The sequence below is a fragment of the Carassius auratus genome, chromosome 3, assembly GCF_003368295.1.
Source record: "Carassius auratus strain Wakin chromosome 3, ASM336829v1, whole genome shotgun sequence".
Classification (NCBI taxonomy): Eukaryota; Metazoa; Chordata; class Actinopteri; order Cypriniformes; family Cyprinidae; genus Carassius; species Carassius auratus.
Genome location: NC_039245.1, coordinates 3416160 through 3434353, shown reverse-complemented (window position 1 = coordinate 3434353; position 18194 = coordinate 3416160). Strand labels below are relative to the sequence as shown.

The 18194-nt window shown below is 36.0% G+C and overlaps 1 protein-coding gene and 1 long non-coding RNA gene across 3 annotated transcripts; one reads left to right on the top strand and one right to left on the bottom strand.

Annotated features, from left to right (window-relative positions):
• Positions 1-47: 47 nt before the first annotated feature.
• On the bottom strand, positions 48-9713 carry LOC113043485 (epidermal growth factor receptor kinase substrate 8-like protein 1). 2 transcript variants are annotated; one of them, XM_026202911.1, is made up of 16 exons: positions 9599-9713; positions 9200-9247; positions 6348-6435; positions 6145-6197; positions 5455-5605; positions 5277-5365; positions 5014-5088; positions 4617-4765; positions 3683-3812; positions 3560-3591; positions 3355-3463; positions 2792-2929; positions 2578-2707; positions 1232-1397; positions 1002-1134; positions 48-502 (listed from the first exon to the last, which is right to left on the bottom strand). In XM_026202911.1, the coding sequence occupies exons 3-16, from the start codon at positions 6433-6435 to the stop codon at positions 416-418; spliced, it is 1530 nt and encodes a 509-aa protein (XP_026058696.1). In that variant the 5' UTR covers positions 9200-9247; positions 9599-9713; the 3' UTR covers positions 48-415. The 2 variants fall into 2 exon arrangements, with proteins under 2 accessions (XP_026058696.1, XP_026058702.1); XM_026202917.1 differs by lacking the exon at positions 9599-9713 and adding an exon at positions 9433-9489.
• Positions 9714-14226: 4513 nt separating this feature from the next.
• Positions 14227-15139, top strand: LOC113041469 (uncharacterized). Its single transcript, XR_003275396.1, has 3 exons — positions 14227-14323; positions 14422-14542; positions 14986-15139. It is a non-coding gene; the product is annotated as an uncharacterized LOC113041469 (long non-coding RNA).
• Positions 15140-18194: the final 3055 nt, after the last annotated feature.

The window sequence follows — 18194 nt, the reverse complement described above, 5'->3', positions numbered from 1 at the left end:
ATATTTTTTTCTGAACTTGTAGTGTAATCAAACAATACATTAAAAAGTAGATGTTAAAATCACTTTAATTTCATTAAATGAACAATGTAAAGGTCAAGCTGTGTACAGTTGCATTATGGTATATAGTAACCAGTGTGCTCAGGTTGTATCATGTGTATAAAAAGAAAAAAAAAGATGGTTTTGTGTAATATGTCTACCATCAGTATTTTTCATCAATTTTATTTATAGTTGAAATACAATACATAAAGGAATACACGTTTTAATTTCTATATGGTGAGTGGTAATGATGAAATAGATCCATTTTCAATGACTAAACCAATATCATTATGGTTAAAAAGATCTTAATTCATGCCACACGTCTGTAAAAGCATTAGCAGAAATGCTTGTCTGAATGTGTGAGTGAAAGTGATATCCATTAAAATTCTCCACCCTCTGCTTTCAGATCAACCTTCATCTTCTGTTTCTTCATTATGGCCTCCAGCTCAGTGGCTTTCCTCTCATCCTGAAACAGAGCGATGAGAAGAAAGATATGAAGACAATCATCATGTATTTCTGCTGATCTCCCTCCTGTTTGTTCAGTAAATTCCAGTCACCTTAAACATAACCTTTGAAATGTTCTTACAAATGACTTCTACACTGTAAACAAAATGCTCCTTTTTAACCACATTACAATTATTTTACTATTTAACTATTAATGCAGCAATTTTAAAATGCTTTTGCTTGAATGACCCAGTTAAAGATTTAATTCAAATGAAATATTCTTCATTTTAAGTTATAATGTTTTTTTGTTTGATATTTAGATTTTTCAAAATCATAAAAATGTTTATTTCCACTAATCCACCATTAATATACACAGTAACTATCCCCAGACGAAGGTCACTGACATAGTCAGAAGATCCATTTTCTATTAATTGAGGCCTGACAACTGAAACTGCCAGAGAGGAAAATGAGAAGGCATGAGAGGTGTTTTGTGAGAATGTGTCTGGGAGTGAGTGGTTTACCTCCAGCAGTGATTTCTGCACCATGATCTGGCTGTATACTCTGGTTCCCTCTTCTGGACAAACGGCACGCAGCTCGTCCTTATTCAGAGAGAAGAGCTGAGCTCCCGTTAGGACACCCAGACTCTGTACAGTGCTGAGACACAGATGAGTACATGAACACATGAGCATATGTCTCAGATCAGTTTCAGCTCCAGATAGTTGTGTTCATGTGATGTGTGTATTTGACTCACGAATCATTGAAGCCTTTGGCCCTGAGCCACCCCTGAACCTCAGCTTGAGAGGAGTGGTAGTACAGTGGTGAGGTGGTCTCATTTGCTTTGTTAATTACCACTGGACGTGCTGATGCCGATTTACCATTAGCCAATCGCTGCAAGAGCTCACCATTCATCAACATTGCTGTTAACACATATATAAATTACACTAAGAAATTAAAAAAAACCTTTGCAAATAAAAAAGTGTATAAACAATTGTGCTATAAATATGAGGGATAGTGTACAGTCAGTCAGCCATTATGAAAGTGAAAGTGACGTGACATACATTCAAAAACGGTGACCCATACTCAGAATTCATGCTTTGCATTTAACCCATCCAAAGTGCACACACACAGCAGTGAACACACACACCCGAGGCAGTGGGCAGCCATTTATGCTGCGGCACCCAGGGATTATTAAAAAAAAATCCCAGAGAGATTTAATTTCATTCAGTTTTTTTATTTTTTACTAAAACTATAAAAAATGCTTTTGGTAATTGAAATGAGCTGTGATAAATTAAAACAGATATATTAACTGAAAAAGTTAAAACTGTTGCCTGCTTCAAATTTAAGTAATACAATTTCAAAACTAAAAAAAAAAAAAAAATATTAAAACTATATGTAAACAAAAACCGATAAAAGACAAAAAAAATATTAATAAAAATGGTATATATAATAATACATAAATAATACTAAAATTACAATAGTATAATTCTGAAAGGGTTTTATTTTGTTTTATGATACTGATCATATGACTCTACAGTATCCAGCTTCTTAAACAACTATTTACCAAAAGAAAAAATCCATACATATAAATAACAATTGTTATTTAAATCAATATTTCTTATTATTTACTATAAAAACAAATATATTGATATTGATTGATATTGATTTGAATTGAATTAAGATTTAATTATGTGAAGAGAAAAGAATACCCAGAATGAAACTGGCATAGTATAAAAGTATTTTTCCAAAGTTCAAATGGTCAAACATACAGTTTTGCTGACATTATACAAAAATATTTGACTGCAGAATGTCACAAATGACCAATCAGAATCAGAGTCAAATACTAATATTGGAGTAAAATTATGTTTTACGATGTCAGATGTTTATGAATACAATGCAAAGTCATTTTCGAAATGACACTAAGCCATTCATTTTGGGGCATACAACACTGATAAATAAAGACTTAACCATCCCCCATAACCTCAAGGTATTTCACTTTTACTCCAGAAGAACTGTCCTTGTAATCATACTTTGAATAAAAGCTATTTGTTAAATAGTTAGAAGTCACTAATTTGCAACTAATGCAGTTATAAGCATTACCTTTATCTCTGTTGTCTCCGATTGGTGGCATACTTTGGGGGCGTGGATCAGAGTGGAATGCATTTTTGGCAGTTGAACTGGGCAGATAACAGGAGACCCTCCCTCCCCCCGGGGGAGGAATAGGAGCTTTCTGTGAAAATATTATAGGAATTAGTTTGTGACTTAGCATGTGAGTGTGTTGCTGATTTCATGAGTGAGCGCAGAATGACTTTACCATGGAATGCTTGCGCATTACTACGTTGGTAGAGTCAACTTCTGCGTGATTGATTGGCTCGAGGAGATTATGTGGAACAAAACCAATCTGGCCGTATTCATTCCTACATTTCCACCATCGCTTTGATGACTCTAACACCTAAGACAGAGAGGATAAGAGTCACAGAGGGGACAAAGTAAGGGTAAATGGAGTAAACGGAGTGTTTCTCAGTTGGTGTTATTCAAGCTATTCCTTAAGATAAGCAGAAAATATGTGGTGAATAAGAACCCATCCTCATGTTGCTTGGAACGTGACATTTCATACATAGACTTTTTAATATACATTTATTTTTATTTTTTATAATAACACGTTCACGAAACAGTTTTTTTTATATATTGACATTTATGACATTTTAAAGTTTTTTGCATCATCACGCCAGTCTTCAGTGTCACATGATCCTTATACTGACTTAATGTTCAAGAAACAACAAAAAAGTTTTGTGTGTAGTTGTAGTCGTAATACATGTGAATTAAAACAAGTACAAAAAGGGAAGCCTTGCTTGTATGTATGTCTATGCAAGATACCTCCAGAGTTTCTCCATGTAAAACTGAGAGTTCACTACTGTTTCGTGCCACAAAGTCGTAACTGCAAGAGTACAGCCTTTCTTCATGAAGAGGCAAGGAGTCTTCCATCCTAAACCAAAATCACACACAATGAAACAACGTGGCATCACAAAGACACCGCACTCACACACACACACACACACACAGCTGACTGGTCAATACTAACCCGTCATGTTCCTGGTATCCAGATAGACGTGCCTGATCAATGACACGTGGAAAGAGAAAAGAAGGAACTGAAGGTGGTTTGTATTATGGCTGTGTTTATATCAGTGAGTGTGAGGTTTCATACCTGCTGCATTAGGGCTTCATATTTGTGCTGGGACTCTATGGGGTCCTCAATGGGTTGTCCGTATGCGTCTATGGTCATTGGCTGCCAACCATCCAGAAAGACAGGTGTGTATGTCTTGCCGAGTTGAGGGCTGACAAACACAAACTGGAGTTAATTTAACAATCTTCATTAGTTAAAACAAAACAGCGCCCTTAATAGAGAATTTAAATTGTTTTATAATGTGCTTTTCCTTCCTTCTCAAACACTCCTTTCCCCGTTAAATATAATAATACACCACCCTGCATCATATTAAATATAATAATACACCACCCTGCATCATATTTAGTTGTTTGTTATTCATTTTGGGGTTGTTTCCAAAATTCCGGTAGTCCCTCACTTTCTTATAAAATTTTGAGAGCATTTTGCTTTCGATAGTAATTTGTAAGGTGAATAAGTCTTGTCCAAAATTAATAATAAAAAAGCCACAAAGACATGATTCCTATCTTCCTCTGAGTCATGTTACTATTTGTTTAATTCTCAGGCAATTTTCACATGTATGAATGATTATGAAGACATTACTTTATGCCTAACCCTGATTTCAAGATTAGTATTATGGCCTGTGACAGAAACAGAAAATTATATATTTTGTGAAAAAATTGAATATATATGTAATATTTTTTGTATGTAATGAAAAGTTTTTATAGATAATTTTGAACTCAGTATAATCAAAATAAGTAATATTCTATAATATACAATTAGAACTTATGTTATGTTCTTTTTTGTGCAAAGCAAAAAAAAGTTATATACAGGTTTGGAACAACATTAGGGTGAGTAAATAAAACAGAATGTGTGTTTTTGGGTGTAATATCTTTTTAAGTGAGGTTCAAACTTAAAGTAGATATCTATTTGGTCGTTTATTCTAATAGTGATTTCCAGCTACAGTTTTGTTACTGACGATGACACGGTCCAGTTTGACCCGAGTGAATTCCACAGTTGTTTCTCTTGTTCACTGAGGTTCTGCTGTAGTAGAGAGATTGCTCCACTGGTCATAGCGGGGCTGGAGACTGTTGCTGCCAACTCAGGACCACCTGTGGTCTTTACCATCTGGTGAACATACAACAAACCATAAACACCATATGGCAATTACAAATTCTTTCCTTACTTTGTGGAAAAACTTAACCTCTGTTCTTTTCGAGTTAGGCGAAGTTATACCTATGTTGCTAAATTCTAGGTATAATAGATTTTGAATTAGGCATGTGAGTGTTAGTTTGGGTTTGGGTTTGTCTCTCTGTATGTCTGCTGTGTGTGTATGTTTGTGTGTGTGTGTGTGTGTGTGTGTGTGATACTCTTACCAATTGCAAAGGGATGAAGACATGGTGCAAGAGTTCTTCTGCGGTTGGTTCTGAGATTTTCATCTTCAGCCGATCCTACAACACAGACACACACACACACTTGTCAAGCACAGTAGTTTTATGAAGCTATTAAAGCTGTCATTTCTGCTCTACTATTCAAGCAACCAAACGAAATTGCAAAAAAATAACTGGAGAATAAAACACCTCCCTTTTGGGGGATATAAGGCAATATTTAGACACATTTGTCTAATTCGTCACCTTACCAGTAGACAGACAGAATATTTAATCTTCTGAAAAATATCCACAAATTCTTGTTCTGATGGCGGGGTCCCGCTTTGTGTGAGAGGGCTTTCTACAAACAAAGATGTTTAAGATTAATGATTTATTGTGTTTCTGAAGGGCTTGGATAGGCTTGAGAATTATGGAGGTCGACTCTCTCACCATCCTGCTGTTTCTTCTTCTTGCTTTTCTTCTTATTCTTTTTGCTATTCTTCTTAATGCTCTGTTGCTCTAGAATGTGCTTAGCCTCAGCTGTCTCCTGCAGACGGGCCATGAACCGCTCCACATCAGCAAAACAGCGATTCACCAACTCCTACGACAGGGGGGATAAAAAAGGAGGTTTCAAGCAATGAGTCCAATTACACAAACACCTCAAGCACTTCCATGTCCTTTCTCTAAAGCTAAAATCCCTGTAACATCATATTTTTTCAGGTCAGGCAAAATCAGTTTCTTAAATGCTGTACATTGTTGTACTTAAAAACATTTCAATGCTATGTTTTACATTTTGTTATGAACTGCTTTATCTTTTTATATGTGTTGTTTTGCTAAATATAGAATAGGACGTTTAATGACAGGTTTCAAAGTGAAAACTTACCCCATATACCCTAATAGTGGGGCCTGTTGTCATAAAGGTGAACATGCATTCAATGTACTTGTTTACAATGTTTCTGAGCAATAATGTTGAAAATGTGTCTATACACCCTCTTTTTAATCTCTTTTTAAATAAATAACCTTCAGAAATTTTCACAGGTGTAAAAAGTGTGACATCTAGCCCTGGTCTACTTTATTACCAAATTAAATGTAAATTTTTTAGGTATGCATTCTATACAACAGGCAGTGTCCTATACTTACAACTTCTCTCTGTGCATGCATTAGATCTGTTTTCACTCTGTTTCCTCCGTTTACTAAGAAAAGATACAAGTATAGAGCAATGAAATACACACAAATTGACATAAATTATAAAAAAATTTAAATATTATATATAATTATATGTTATATTGTCATTGCGTATATATTTGATCAAATAGACATACAGAAAATAGACATATACCCACATGCATTTACACCTATGGGATGTAAGTTAGCAGCTGTGTCATTTGTAGACTTAGACTGTCTCCTAGGGATAACTGTGGGAGCAGCCATCTTTGAAAGCAAAAGCATGAAAATAGAAAAGACAAAAAACATAGAAAGTTATATAGACAGTGATAAACCTGATCACCTGCTCACAAAATCATGGCATGGGCACATCTGTTGCTATTCAAATTCATTTAAGAGAACAAACAATGTCTGAAATCTTGTTTTCTACTTATTTTCTACTAATTATATTTACAGTTCCTTGGTCATTACTTTATGTAGGACTAAACATTTAGTTAAACAGCATTTTGCTACCAGAACCCAATTATCAAAGAGGATTTTTGTGTAGTGGACTATTGGGGAGAAAACATTAGAAATTGAAGACAGAATTTCAGAACTGAGCTGGCAGGCAGACAAAAAAAGTGAGAAGACTATGCCAAGGGGCCAGAGAGAATCTCTTTAAATGGTTTAATAAACTAAGCTTTGGGACTTGGGCTACAACAACTCGAAAAAATTAAGACACGCCTGTTCAGATTTTTTTTTTTGTTGAGATTTTCACTCAAATGGATTTAATTGGATAAAAGATGTTCAGGAGCAGGGCATGCCCCAAATGATCACTTGTCTTCCCGAAACCTCCATATATCAGGCCACCTCATACCGTACTGTTTGTTTCTTTCTCTTGAACCCACTCTTTCCTTCCTTGCCCATCCATTTAGCCAACCTTATCCAACATTCTCTTTCTTGCAGGTTGTATCGGGGGGTCCTATTTGTCTGGCCTAAATATATACAATTATAATAATAGTCAAAATTTACAACTAAACTTTTACGGATGAATTTGAAAGTCTGAGACCACTTGTTCAAAATATTTATTTGTATGTGCCCTATATACAGTGTGTATAGAAAAGAATCACCACACATTAAAATAATCACATTTTGTTGCTTTGCATCCTGAAATGAAGACAGTTTTTGTTTTATCCAGCTGTATTCACTCAGTGCAACGTATAACATCCAAGTGAAAGATATAACACCAGAGCTTTTGTGGACTGCAATCTTCAAGTCGTTGCACATATTTTCAGTGGGGTTTAAGTCTGAACTCTGACTGGGCCATGTAAGGACATTCACCTTTTTCTCCTTCAACCTCTGTGTGCTCAGTTCTGCTGTGTGCTTTGGGTCATTGTCATGTTGGAAGGTGAAACTTCTTCTCATTGACAATTTTCTGGCAGAGGGCAGAATTTGGCAGTATTTTGCCCCATCTATTTTTCTTCAACCCTGACAAGTGCTCCAGTCCCTTCTGCAGAGAAACACTCAGAACAGGATCCTACCACCTCCATGCTTTACTGGAGGAATGCTGTGACTCTGGACGGTGAGCTGTACTGGATTTCTGCCAGACATTTCAATTGGTGTTGAGTACAAATAATACAATTTTAGTCTCATCTGCCTCAGAATCTTCAAGGTGCATTTTAGCAAAGCTCAGTCTGGAATGCATGAGTCCTTTTTTGAGAAAGTATTCTTACAACCCTCCCATACAAGCCACATTTGTGAGAATTTGATATATTATGTCGCTTGCACACAATCATCACTCTTTGTCATAAATTCCTGCAGCTGCTTCAGAGTTGCTGTGGGTCTTTTGGTCGCCTCTCTGAGCAGTTTCATCTTGGCTCTTTCATCCAGTTTGGAGTGACGTCCTGATCCAGGGAGGGTCTGTGTTTTACCAAATACCTTCCACTTCTTAAATATAGATTTCACGGTGCTTCTAAGCAGTGATAAAACCTTTGAGATTTTTTGTATCCATTTCCTGATTTTTGCCTGTCCACAACTTTACCCCGGAGATCTTTTAACAGTGCTTTCCCACCCATAGTTGATTGTTTGCTTCAGTTGCACTACCAAGGACTGAAATGCTCCAGGAAAGCTCTTTTTCCAATTCAGTGATTCTGTTTTTTTTTCTGACATGTTGGTGTCAAAGCAACAAAATGTGATTATTTTAAAGGGGGTGATTCTTTTCTTTATCACTGTACGTAGGACAAGCAGTTAGGAAGATGCATGGATAGTTGGAAATAAATAAATTAAATGATATAGGCAATAGACTGCAATAACAAGTTTGTGTAAAATTGAGTGATCATTTTCTCCAGCATGATTTGAGATGATCCATAGACATCTTGTGCTTCAGTGGAGGCAGAAGTATCTCACTGTAAATATACAATAAGACATGATCGATGCCACAAATGTACTTAAGTGACCTAGAAATAGTGCAGAATCTAAACAATTTGATCTTCATTTTATGCCATAATACTTCTTAATGTAATGTTTAAAACGTTTCAAAATCATAATTTTTTTATTCCAAGGTTAAGATTAGATTTTGAATACCTGGATTTCAGATTTTTGGACACCCACTATATTCCTGAAAATTGCAAGTATAAATCTCCAAGAACCAGATTAAAAACTCACAATCACCATGTCAAAATCACTGCGTTGGCTAAACACTCTTGTGTTGTTTAGGAGGAGTGCCCAGGATTTTTAACACAGCTGCTATTATTAGCAGAGATCTATTCAATGACTTGCTTGAATTCACACTGTCATGTCATTGTATCGCCAAAGAATAGGTACAAGACACAAAATATAGCTCTTGGACAAGAGATTACAACGCGATGAACATTGCTATAGATGAAGTAATACTTTTCAATCCTTCAGGGGAAAGCATCTGTGTGCATCACAACTATGCGACTATAAAAACATAATACACCTGTTGCCAAAATTGCTAGTACTGTATTAATATAAAGTGTAAGTTTCCATGGCATTATTATAAAGATTTAATTGGCTGGTTTAAAAGTCTTACCGTGTTTTGGATGTGTGCACCTCCTTCTGTCACATCTTCTGTATACACCTAATAGAGAAATGCAAGAACAAGAAAAACAAGTTGATCTGTTTAATAAGTAAACCTGGACTTCCTCTCTCTCTCTCTTTCTCTCTCTCTCTCTCTCTCTCTCTCTCTCTCTTCTGAGTTTCAGGATATGAAGAGCATAGAAACCTGTGTTAATACATTCTGATGAATGCATTCCTCTCACATACCTCTGAGAGACTATAAACGCAACAGATCTTCACCAGGCTAAGATTTTTATAAGAAACCTTGAGGGGTCCAAAATAGATATTAGAATATATTCAGATAAATATGTAAAACACCACATACACATATGTCTTCACACATAAAGACAAGTGGAAAAAATGTAATACTCACACAGCCACAGAGTCTTCGGCAAAGAACTGCATCAGTGGCTGCTTCAGTTCAGTGTGTTCAGGCTAAGCTTGTTTGTCTAGATCTGTCATTCTTCTCATACCCTCCCTCTTTCTTTCTTTATTTTATTTCTCTTCCACTGTTTCTCTGTCATTCACAGGTGTAAAAAATGCTATTACCTCAGTGTTTAATCTATTTGAAATACTTTCGTGAATCTGGGTCAATTTATGTGATGTGTGCTGTCAAAATAAGGACAACTATTATTAGAACAACTTCTCAAGTAAACATACACTCCCACACTTACAAAACCTCTCACTTGCAGAGATTGTGTCATTTTGATATGAATTCTTGCCTTGGATGCTTTGCCAGGTAAAGCACATGCTGGTTAACCTGCCAGGAACTGTGAATCAATTTTCACATGACAATTTTTGTACTTGCATTTCCTCTTTCCTCTCATTCACAGTGCTACACTGTACTTAAGATAATTCATATGCATTTTGAATCTTCAAAGTGAATGATTAATTAAACACTCTGGAGTCTCTAAGATTTTAAAATAAAATTTTAATAGAAGTAAAAAATGGGAAAAGACTCTTATTTTAGCGAATAGGTTGAGTAAATGATTAAAAAAAAAAAAAAAGACTTTTGCTTTATCAAGTAATAGATAATATTTACATAAATTCAGACATTAAGGAAAGCAGGGGCGTCATGCCCATTCAAAGTGAGGGGGCATGAGGGGGCACGAGTCTTTTCCCAATTTTTACTTCTATTAAAATTTGCGCGTAAATGGATCTTAGAGACTCCAGAGTGTTTAATTAATCATTCACTTTAAAGATTCAAAATGCAGATTAATTCTCTTAAGGTACAGTGTAGCTATGTGAATCTATCCTGATATATTTATCATGTTTGGAATTGTTTTGAATAAAAAGGAAAATAAATAAATAAAACATAAGCCTATCTCAGATATACAGTGCTATCGTAGTTGCTGTGTCACATGACAACATGACTTATACCCCCCGCCCCCATGTGCCCCCTCAAAAATCATGAATACATGACGCCCATAGACGCCCCTGTAGGAAAGTACAGTCTTCAGTCTTCACCGTTTTATTTCTTTACAACTGCCTCATATGAATTAGCAAGCAAGTATTCCCTGAACTTTTGTTAAAAATAAAAAAGTACAATAAACTACATAATGACACTGCATACAACTTAACCAAACCATGTTTTTTTGCATGAGCTTGCTTTTCCGGTCTTCTGATGTCACACGAGACTGAACGCAAGTCAGGGAAGTGCATCAGTGCCTGAAGAAAAACTGAACGAATCAGTGAGATTCAAAAGATTCGACTCACTAAGTTCAATTTTAAACTCCAGCGCTGTCAGTCTTGCATAATTTCATCTCAGCCTATGATTATCCGGTCCCATAATAATAATATAACTCTTAAGGCCTTTCAGTAAAGCAGCGTGACAGCAATAATAACACTTGAGGATGCTCTGAATGTAAGAATTTGAGAAAGACTCAGGTAAGGCAATGGCGCCTTCGTGTGTTACAAAAGTGCAATGGGCCTTATTGGCAGAATAAGTGATGTTATGTAACGCCTGTTAACGTGCCCCTTCTTCTTCTGCTTGCTTGCTACTTCACTTCTGCTCTTGTAGCAAATGTAGTATCTATACGTACCCACAGCCCTTCGAGTGCTTATTCAAAATATAAACAAGAGGCGTGGCGCAAGATGGAGCTTATCGGTCATCTAGGCTATTACCATACATAACTCTCGTTTTAATGTCCATTGCAGCTCCCTGCGTGATATAATATCAGTCTAAGGGACTTTATACATTCTTTGAATACTTTGTAGGTATTTATATAGGTAGGTTTTTTTATATTAAAGGGAAGAGTGCAGACCCCAAAAGGGCGGTAGGCCTACCGCGTGTTCTTTTCCAAAGTTGTACATTCGGAGACAAGCACTCCAACTTTTAATGCAAGTAGACATAATTTTTTATGTAGTAAGCTCACTTAAGGACTTGTTTATTGAGATTTTACCAAAATTATTATAATATATTTTTTAATCATATCTAAAGGTAAAACATTTTGTATATATATATATATATATATTTTGTTGTTGTTGTTGTTGGTTTTTATTATATTTATGCAACCCATATATTTTGTAACTAAGTTTTTCCATTAAGATAGCCTCAAATGTTGACATTGCATTAAAATCTATACTACTGCTAGATACCTGAGCTGGGCCCTTCTCCATACAGTGGGTAAATATCGCTGACCTTACTATTTAAAATTTACCCATATGGCCTTTATAGCTGTGAAAATTTGCAGATGCATGACTTTCCGAACTGAAAATTTCAGAGCATGAAAAATAAAGGCAACTACATGTATTTTCATGCATACAGACCCATTTAAACTTTGAAAAAATGTAATTGAAAAATTGAAAAGCCAAGTCTGTCATTTATCATTGTACTTAGCCAAAATTATTGACAAATTATTAGAAAAATGTCATGATTCTGCCTTCATGTCCTGACTTTCCTCTAGTCTTGAGGCAGGATCATGACAGACACGTGTTTTGTGTACAAGCACATGGCCTTGTCTCGTTCCCTTGCCCCGCCCCCTTGTTATCCTAGTTTTGTCGTGATTGCCTTACCTGTGCCACCTGTTGTGTCTTGATTAGTATCCAGTATTAGTAGGAGGTATCCAGAGCACATAAACTTATTACTGGGGTTCCTCAGGGATCAGTTCTGGACCTCTCCTCTTCTCTCTATATCACTGGGTCCCATCATACAGGCACATGGTTTCTCCTACCATTGCTATGCTGATGACACACGACTCTATCTCTCATTTCAACCAGATGATCCAATGGTAGCTGCACGGATCTCAGGCTGCCTAGTGGACATCTCAGCATGAATGAAAGAACATCACCTACAGCTCAACCTGGCAAAGACTGAGCTTCTTATCTTACTACTACAGTATGATTTCACTATCTAGGTTCTACTACAATTACCCCATTAACGGTCAGAAATCTTGGATGACAAGCTGACCTTCAAAGACCACATTGCAAAGACTGCTTGATCTTGCAGGTTTGGATTGCAGAACATCAGAAAGATCAGGCCCTGTCTAACGGAGAAGGCTGCACAACTTCTTGTCCAGGCCCTTGTCATTTCTAGGACAAACTACTGCAATGCTCTTCTGGCCAGACTTTCATCAAGCACAATCAAACCTCTACAAATGAAAGCACAGCTGAAAACACATCTCTTTCGATGCTACTTGACCTAATCCTAAATAAAAATTAAAAACTTTGTCTTTCTCTTTATTTATTCATTCCCTTTCTAGCTTGTACGTTTTTGATCGATGCCTAAAACTTGGTATTACAAGCACTTCCTGTGTCTTTTTTGCCTCTTTAAGAATCGCTTTATGTATTCCCCAATTGTAAGTCACATTGGATGAAAGTGTCTGCCAAATGCCTAAATGTAAATAATAATGTCTTAGTGAAAATACTGTCATATAATTAAGAAGACATATGTACATTGTAAGAAAGAGGGGATTTAGAAATTTTAGGGGGAAAAAACTGGGTAGCACTTTATTTTACAGTCCTGTTCCTCAGTAGTACAGTACAGTACAGTATAGTACAGCACTTGAAGTGCTTTTCACTTTAACTATAACTAAATTAGTTACTACATCATCAGTAAAATATATTGGAATATAAAATTAAATATAAAATAATATACTTTTTTTGTGTGGTGCTATGATATAAAATCGTTCCACTTTTGATATTATAAAGATTTTTTTTTTTACTTGTTTTTGCATAAAACCAATAAAAATGTTTACATATTGTAATTTACTGTAAACATTAAGTTTCCATCTGTCGGGAGCCTTAGCTAGAAAACAAGCTACAACTCAAAGAGCTTTTTTGATATCTAACAATTGAAAATCAGCAATTAACTGGCCAAAATGTTCTTGTACAGAACTGGTTTTGTGTTTCACAATCACAAGAAGAACCTCTGTATGTTGATAAATCTCATGTGAAATACAGTTTTTGGCAAAATAAACACTTCAATGTTTGTCAGTCGCCTGTGTTCAGCTGAGCTCTTCATGTTTTGTTACACATCTCATCTTCCTGTCTTAGTGAAGGAATGTGCAGTCATCTTTATTTTTTAAAGTATTTCTGGTTCTGGAAGGCTCTGGATATCTCAGACTCCATAGATCAGTCAGGAGAGTTTAACCCCATCATGACCGATCGCTTGCTTGCAGCTTGGGCTATTGTGTGTCTCGCAATGATCGAGAGCATCAAGTCTTCTGCCAAGGTACAGCATACATACAACATACACATGTTTCTTTCTCTATTATGGTGAGGACTTTTCTTGTACATCCATTGTTTGTTACTGAGCTACTGCTATTTTCTTTCCCCTAACCTTTTACATTTGTCATGTTTATCAAGCCATTTTCCTTACAATGCTAGTGTTTCACTATCTTTGTGAGGTACTGTGACATTTGGTCTCCACAGTGTATTAAAAATGGTTGCAACAACTTGTAAATGAATAGAATCAACAGATGTCTCTTAGTGAAATTATTACACAGAAAGTTCATCCATTGAATGATCTGTCTCTACTTTTCTCCAGGTGATGTATTTCTCCTCAGTGTTTCCTTACGCTGTGCTGATCTGTTTTCTCATCAGAGGGCTTATGTTGGATGGCACAATAGAGGGCAACAAAAATATGTTTTACCTTAAGGTGACAGCAAGAGCTCATACTACTCCCATAAAGTGCAATTAAGACGCATGTCAAATGCAGTATTTAAATGTGATTGTGTAATCAATTCTGTTTATTAGCTGGAGATTTGAGGGGAAGTGCAGGTGTGGCGTCAGGCTGCTACACAGGTGTTCTTTTGCTCTGGGTCTGGGTTATGGCTCTGTGATCCATAGGACACACATTACTGTTCAAAGGTTTGAGGTCAGTAATATATATATATATATATATATATATATATATATATATATATATATATATATATATATATATATATATATATATATATATATATTCGTAACATTATTAATATCTTTACTGTCACTTTAAATTTTATTTAATGCATCCTTGCTGAATAAAAGTATTAATTTCTTAAAAAAAAAAAAAAATCCCTGTTACTAAAAATAATTTACTAATAAGTCCATTTTGGTTGACTTTGTTCTTCCTCATGCTGCTGAATTTGGCCCCCCCCTCCCCATGTTTGGCACCATGCAGGGGATTCTTACCCTCTCATGGACAACTTCAAAGTGCTGGGGTACCACAAGACCATGTTGACAGGTACACACAAATAGACACTAATACTAAAGGCTATTATACCCTGGCTATTATAGTCAAATAACTTGGCAATATGATTGTATAATTTGCAGTTTGTAGCTGTATCCTGGGCCTCTTTATTTGCCTGCTATTCACTCAGAGAAGTGGCAACTATTTCGTGACCATGTTTGATGACTATTCTGCCACATTGCCACTGATCATCATTGTTGTTTTTGAAACTGTCAGCGTGGCATGGATTTGCGGTGCTGATCGGTGAGATGAAATGTGAAATGATAGATTTCTATTATGATTATCCTGGAGTTAATAAGGTTTGTGAGATCGGCTGTTATAGCATTTTTTAATCCTCATTAAGTTGGCTTGAAAAAGCCAACTTACTGATCTACTATTTAATCTTATTATTATTATTCTTCTGAGCCAAATTTTAAACACTATCTCCTCCTAGAGCTTTCAAGCTAGAACCACCAAACTCGGGTCAGACCTTCAGACTGGTCTGACTCGGGTTGCTATATCTTTTCTAACTGATCCAGCTTATGGTTTTCGTAAACCAGACTACCAAAACCACCTTAAATCCCATAGACTTTCATTGAGGGGGTACAAACTTTTGAAAAATAAGGCTTATAATATATTTAAGCTGTCTACTACCATAGCAAACCTTAAAAACTCTCTACTGAGAATACAGCTAAAACCAGCCTAAGCTGATCAGTTGTTTTGGCTAGTCTCCCAAACTGGTTTTTAAGTGGTTTTGACCACTCTCACGCTGGTCTTAGCTGGGTTTTAGCTGGTTTTTACTGAATCCACTGTTTTTAGCTGGTTTTTGCCAGATTCGCATAGAAACATGCTAACAACATGCTAGTTACTCACTTATCAGACTAGAAACATGCCTATAACATGGTTTTAAAGTGGTTTCGGCCACTGTCATGCTGGCCTTAGCTGGTCTTAGCTGGTTTTAGGTGGTTTAGTATAGAAAAATGAAAACAACATCCTAGTTACTTGCTAATCAGACTAGAAACATACTTCTAACATGGTTTAAAGTGGTTTTGGCCACTGTCAAGCTGGCTTTAGCTGGTCTTAGCTGGTTTTAGGTGGTTTTCTTTAATGAATCAACTGGTTTTAGCTAGATTATCATAAAAACATATTAACAACATGTTAGTAATTTGCTAATCAGTCTAGAAACATACTTCTAACATGGTTTAAAGTGGTATTAGCCACTGTCAAGCTGGCTTTAGCTGGTCTTAGCTGGTTTTAGCTGGTTTTCTTTACTGAATCAACTGGTTTTAGCTAGATTATCATAGAAACATGTTAACAACATGTTAGTAACTTGATAATCAGACTAGAAACATACTTCTAACATGGTTTAAAGTGGTTTTGGCCACTGTCAAGCTGGCTTTAGCTGGTCCTAGCTGGTTTTAGGTGGTTTTCTTTACTGAATCAACTGGTTTTAACTAGATTATCATAGAAACATGTTAATAACATGCTAGTAACTTGCTAATCAGACTAGAAACATACTTCTAACATGGTTTAAAGTGGTTTTGGCCACTGTCAAGCTGGTCTTAGCTGGTTTCTAACTGAATCAACTGGTTTTAGCTCGATTATCATAGAAACATGTTAACAACATGTTAGTAACTTGATAATCATGTCAAGAACATGCTTTTAACATGGTTTTAAAGTAGTTTTGGCCACTGTCACGCTGGTCTTAGCTGGTTTCTAACTGAATCAACTGGTTTTACCTGGATTAGCATAGAAACATGTTAGTCACTTGCTAGCCATGCTAGCCACATGCTAGTCACATGTTAATCATGCTAGCAACATGCTAGTTGTATACTAATCATTCTAAAAACATGCTAGAGACATACTAGCAACATGTTAATCATGCTACAAACATGCTAATGACATGCTAGTCACTTGCTAATCATGTTAATAAAATGCTAGCAACATGCTAATCATGCTACAAACATGCTAGCAACATGCTAATCATGCTAGCAAAATGTTAGCGACATGCTAGAGACATGCTAGCCACATGCTAATCATGCTAGAAACATGCTAATCATGCTACAAACATGCTAGCAACATGCTAATCATGCTAGCAAAATGTTAGCGACATGCTAGCAACATGCTAGAGACATGCTAGCCACATGCTAATAATGCTAGAAACATGTTAGAAACATGTTAATCATGCTACAAACATGCTAGCAACATGCTAATCATGCTAGCAAAATGTTAGCGACATGCTATCAACATGCTAATCATGCTAGAAAAATGCTAACAACATGCTAGAGACATGCTATCCACATGCTAATCATGCTAGAAACGTGTTAGCAACATGCTAATCATGCTACAAACATGCTAGCAACATGCTAATCATGCTAGCAAAATGTTAGCGACATGCTAGCAACATGCTAATCATGCTAGAAACATGCTAACAACATGCTAGAGACATGCTAGCCACATGCTAATCATGCTAGAAACATGCTAGCAACATGCTAATCATGCTAGCAAAATGTTAGTTACATGCTAACAACATGCTAATCATGCTACAAAAATGTTAGCAACATGCTAGCAACATGCTAATCATACTAGAAACATGTTAGCAAAATGCTAATAATGCTACAAACATGCTAGCGACATGCTAGCAACATGCTAATCATGCTACAAACATATTAGCAAAATGCTAATCATGCTAACAAAATGCTAGCGAAATGTTAACAACATGCTAATCATTCTACAAACATGCTAGTGGAATGCTAGCAACATGCTAATCATGCTAGCAAAATGCTAATCATGCTACAAACATGCTAACGACATGCTAGTCACTTGCTAATCATGTTAATAAAATGCTAGCAACATGAAAATCATGCTAGAGACATGCTAGCCACATGCTAATCATGCTACTAAAATGTTAACAACATGCTAATCATGCTACAAACATGCTAGCAACATGCTAATCATGCTAGCAAAATGTTAGCGACATACTAGCAACATGCTAATCATGCTCGAAACATGCTAACAACATGCTAGAGACATGCTAGCCAAATGCTAATCATGCTAGAAACATGTTAGCAACATGCTAATCATGCTACAAACATGCTAGCAACATGCTAATTATGCTAGCAAAATGTTAGCGACATGCTAGCAACATGCTAATCATGCTAGAAACATGCTAGTCACATGCTAGCAAAATGCTAATCATGCTAAAATCATGCTCTCAACATTCTAGAAACATGTTAACAACTTTGCTAATCATGCTAACGACATGGTAGTCACTTGCTTATAATGTTAATAATATGTTAATCACTTTCTTTTT

What these genes read in the sequence shown, in the direction of transcription:
- LOC113043485 (XM_026202911.1), bottom strand. Translation starts at nt 6,435, where the DNA reads ATGGCTGCTCCCACAGTTATCCCTAGGAGACAGTCTAAGTCTACAAAT. An exon ending in AATATTCTGTCTGTCTACTG is followed by an intron (nt 5,089 to 5,276) that starts GTAAGGTGACGA and finishes TCTGTGTTGTAG; the next exon opens with GATCGGCTGAAGATGAAAAT. An exon ending in GCCAAAGGCTTCAATGATTC is followed by an intron (nt 1,135 to 1,231) that starts GTGAGTCAAATA and finishes TCTGTGTCTCAG; the next exon opens with CACTGTACAGAGTCTGGGTG.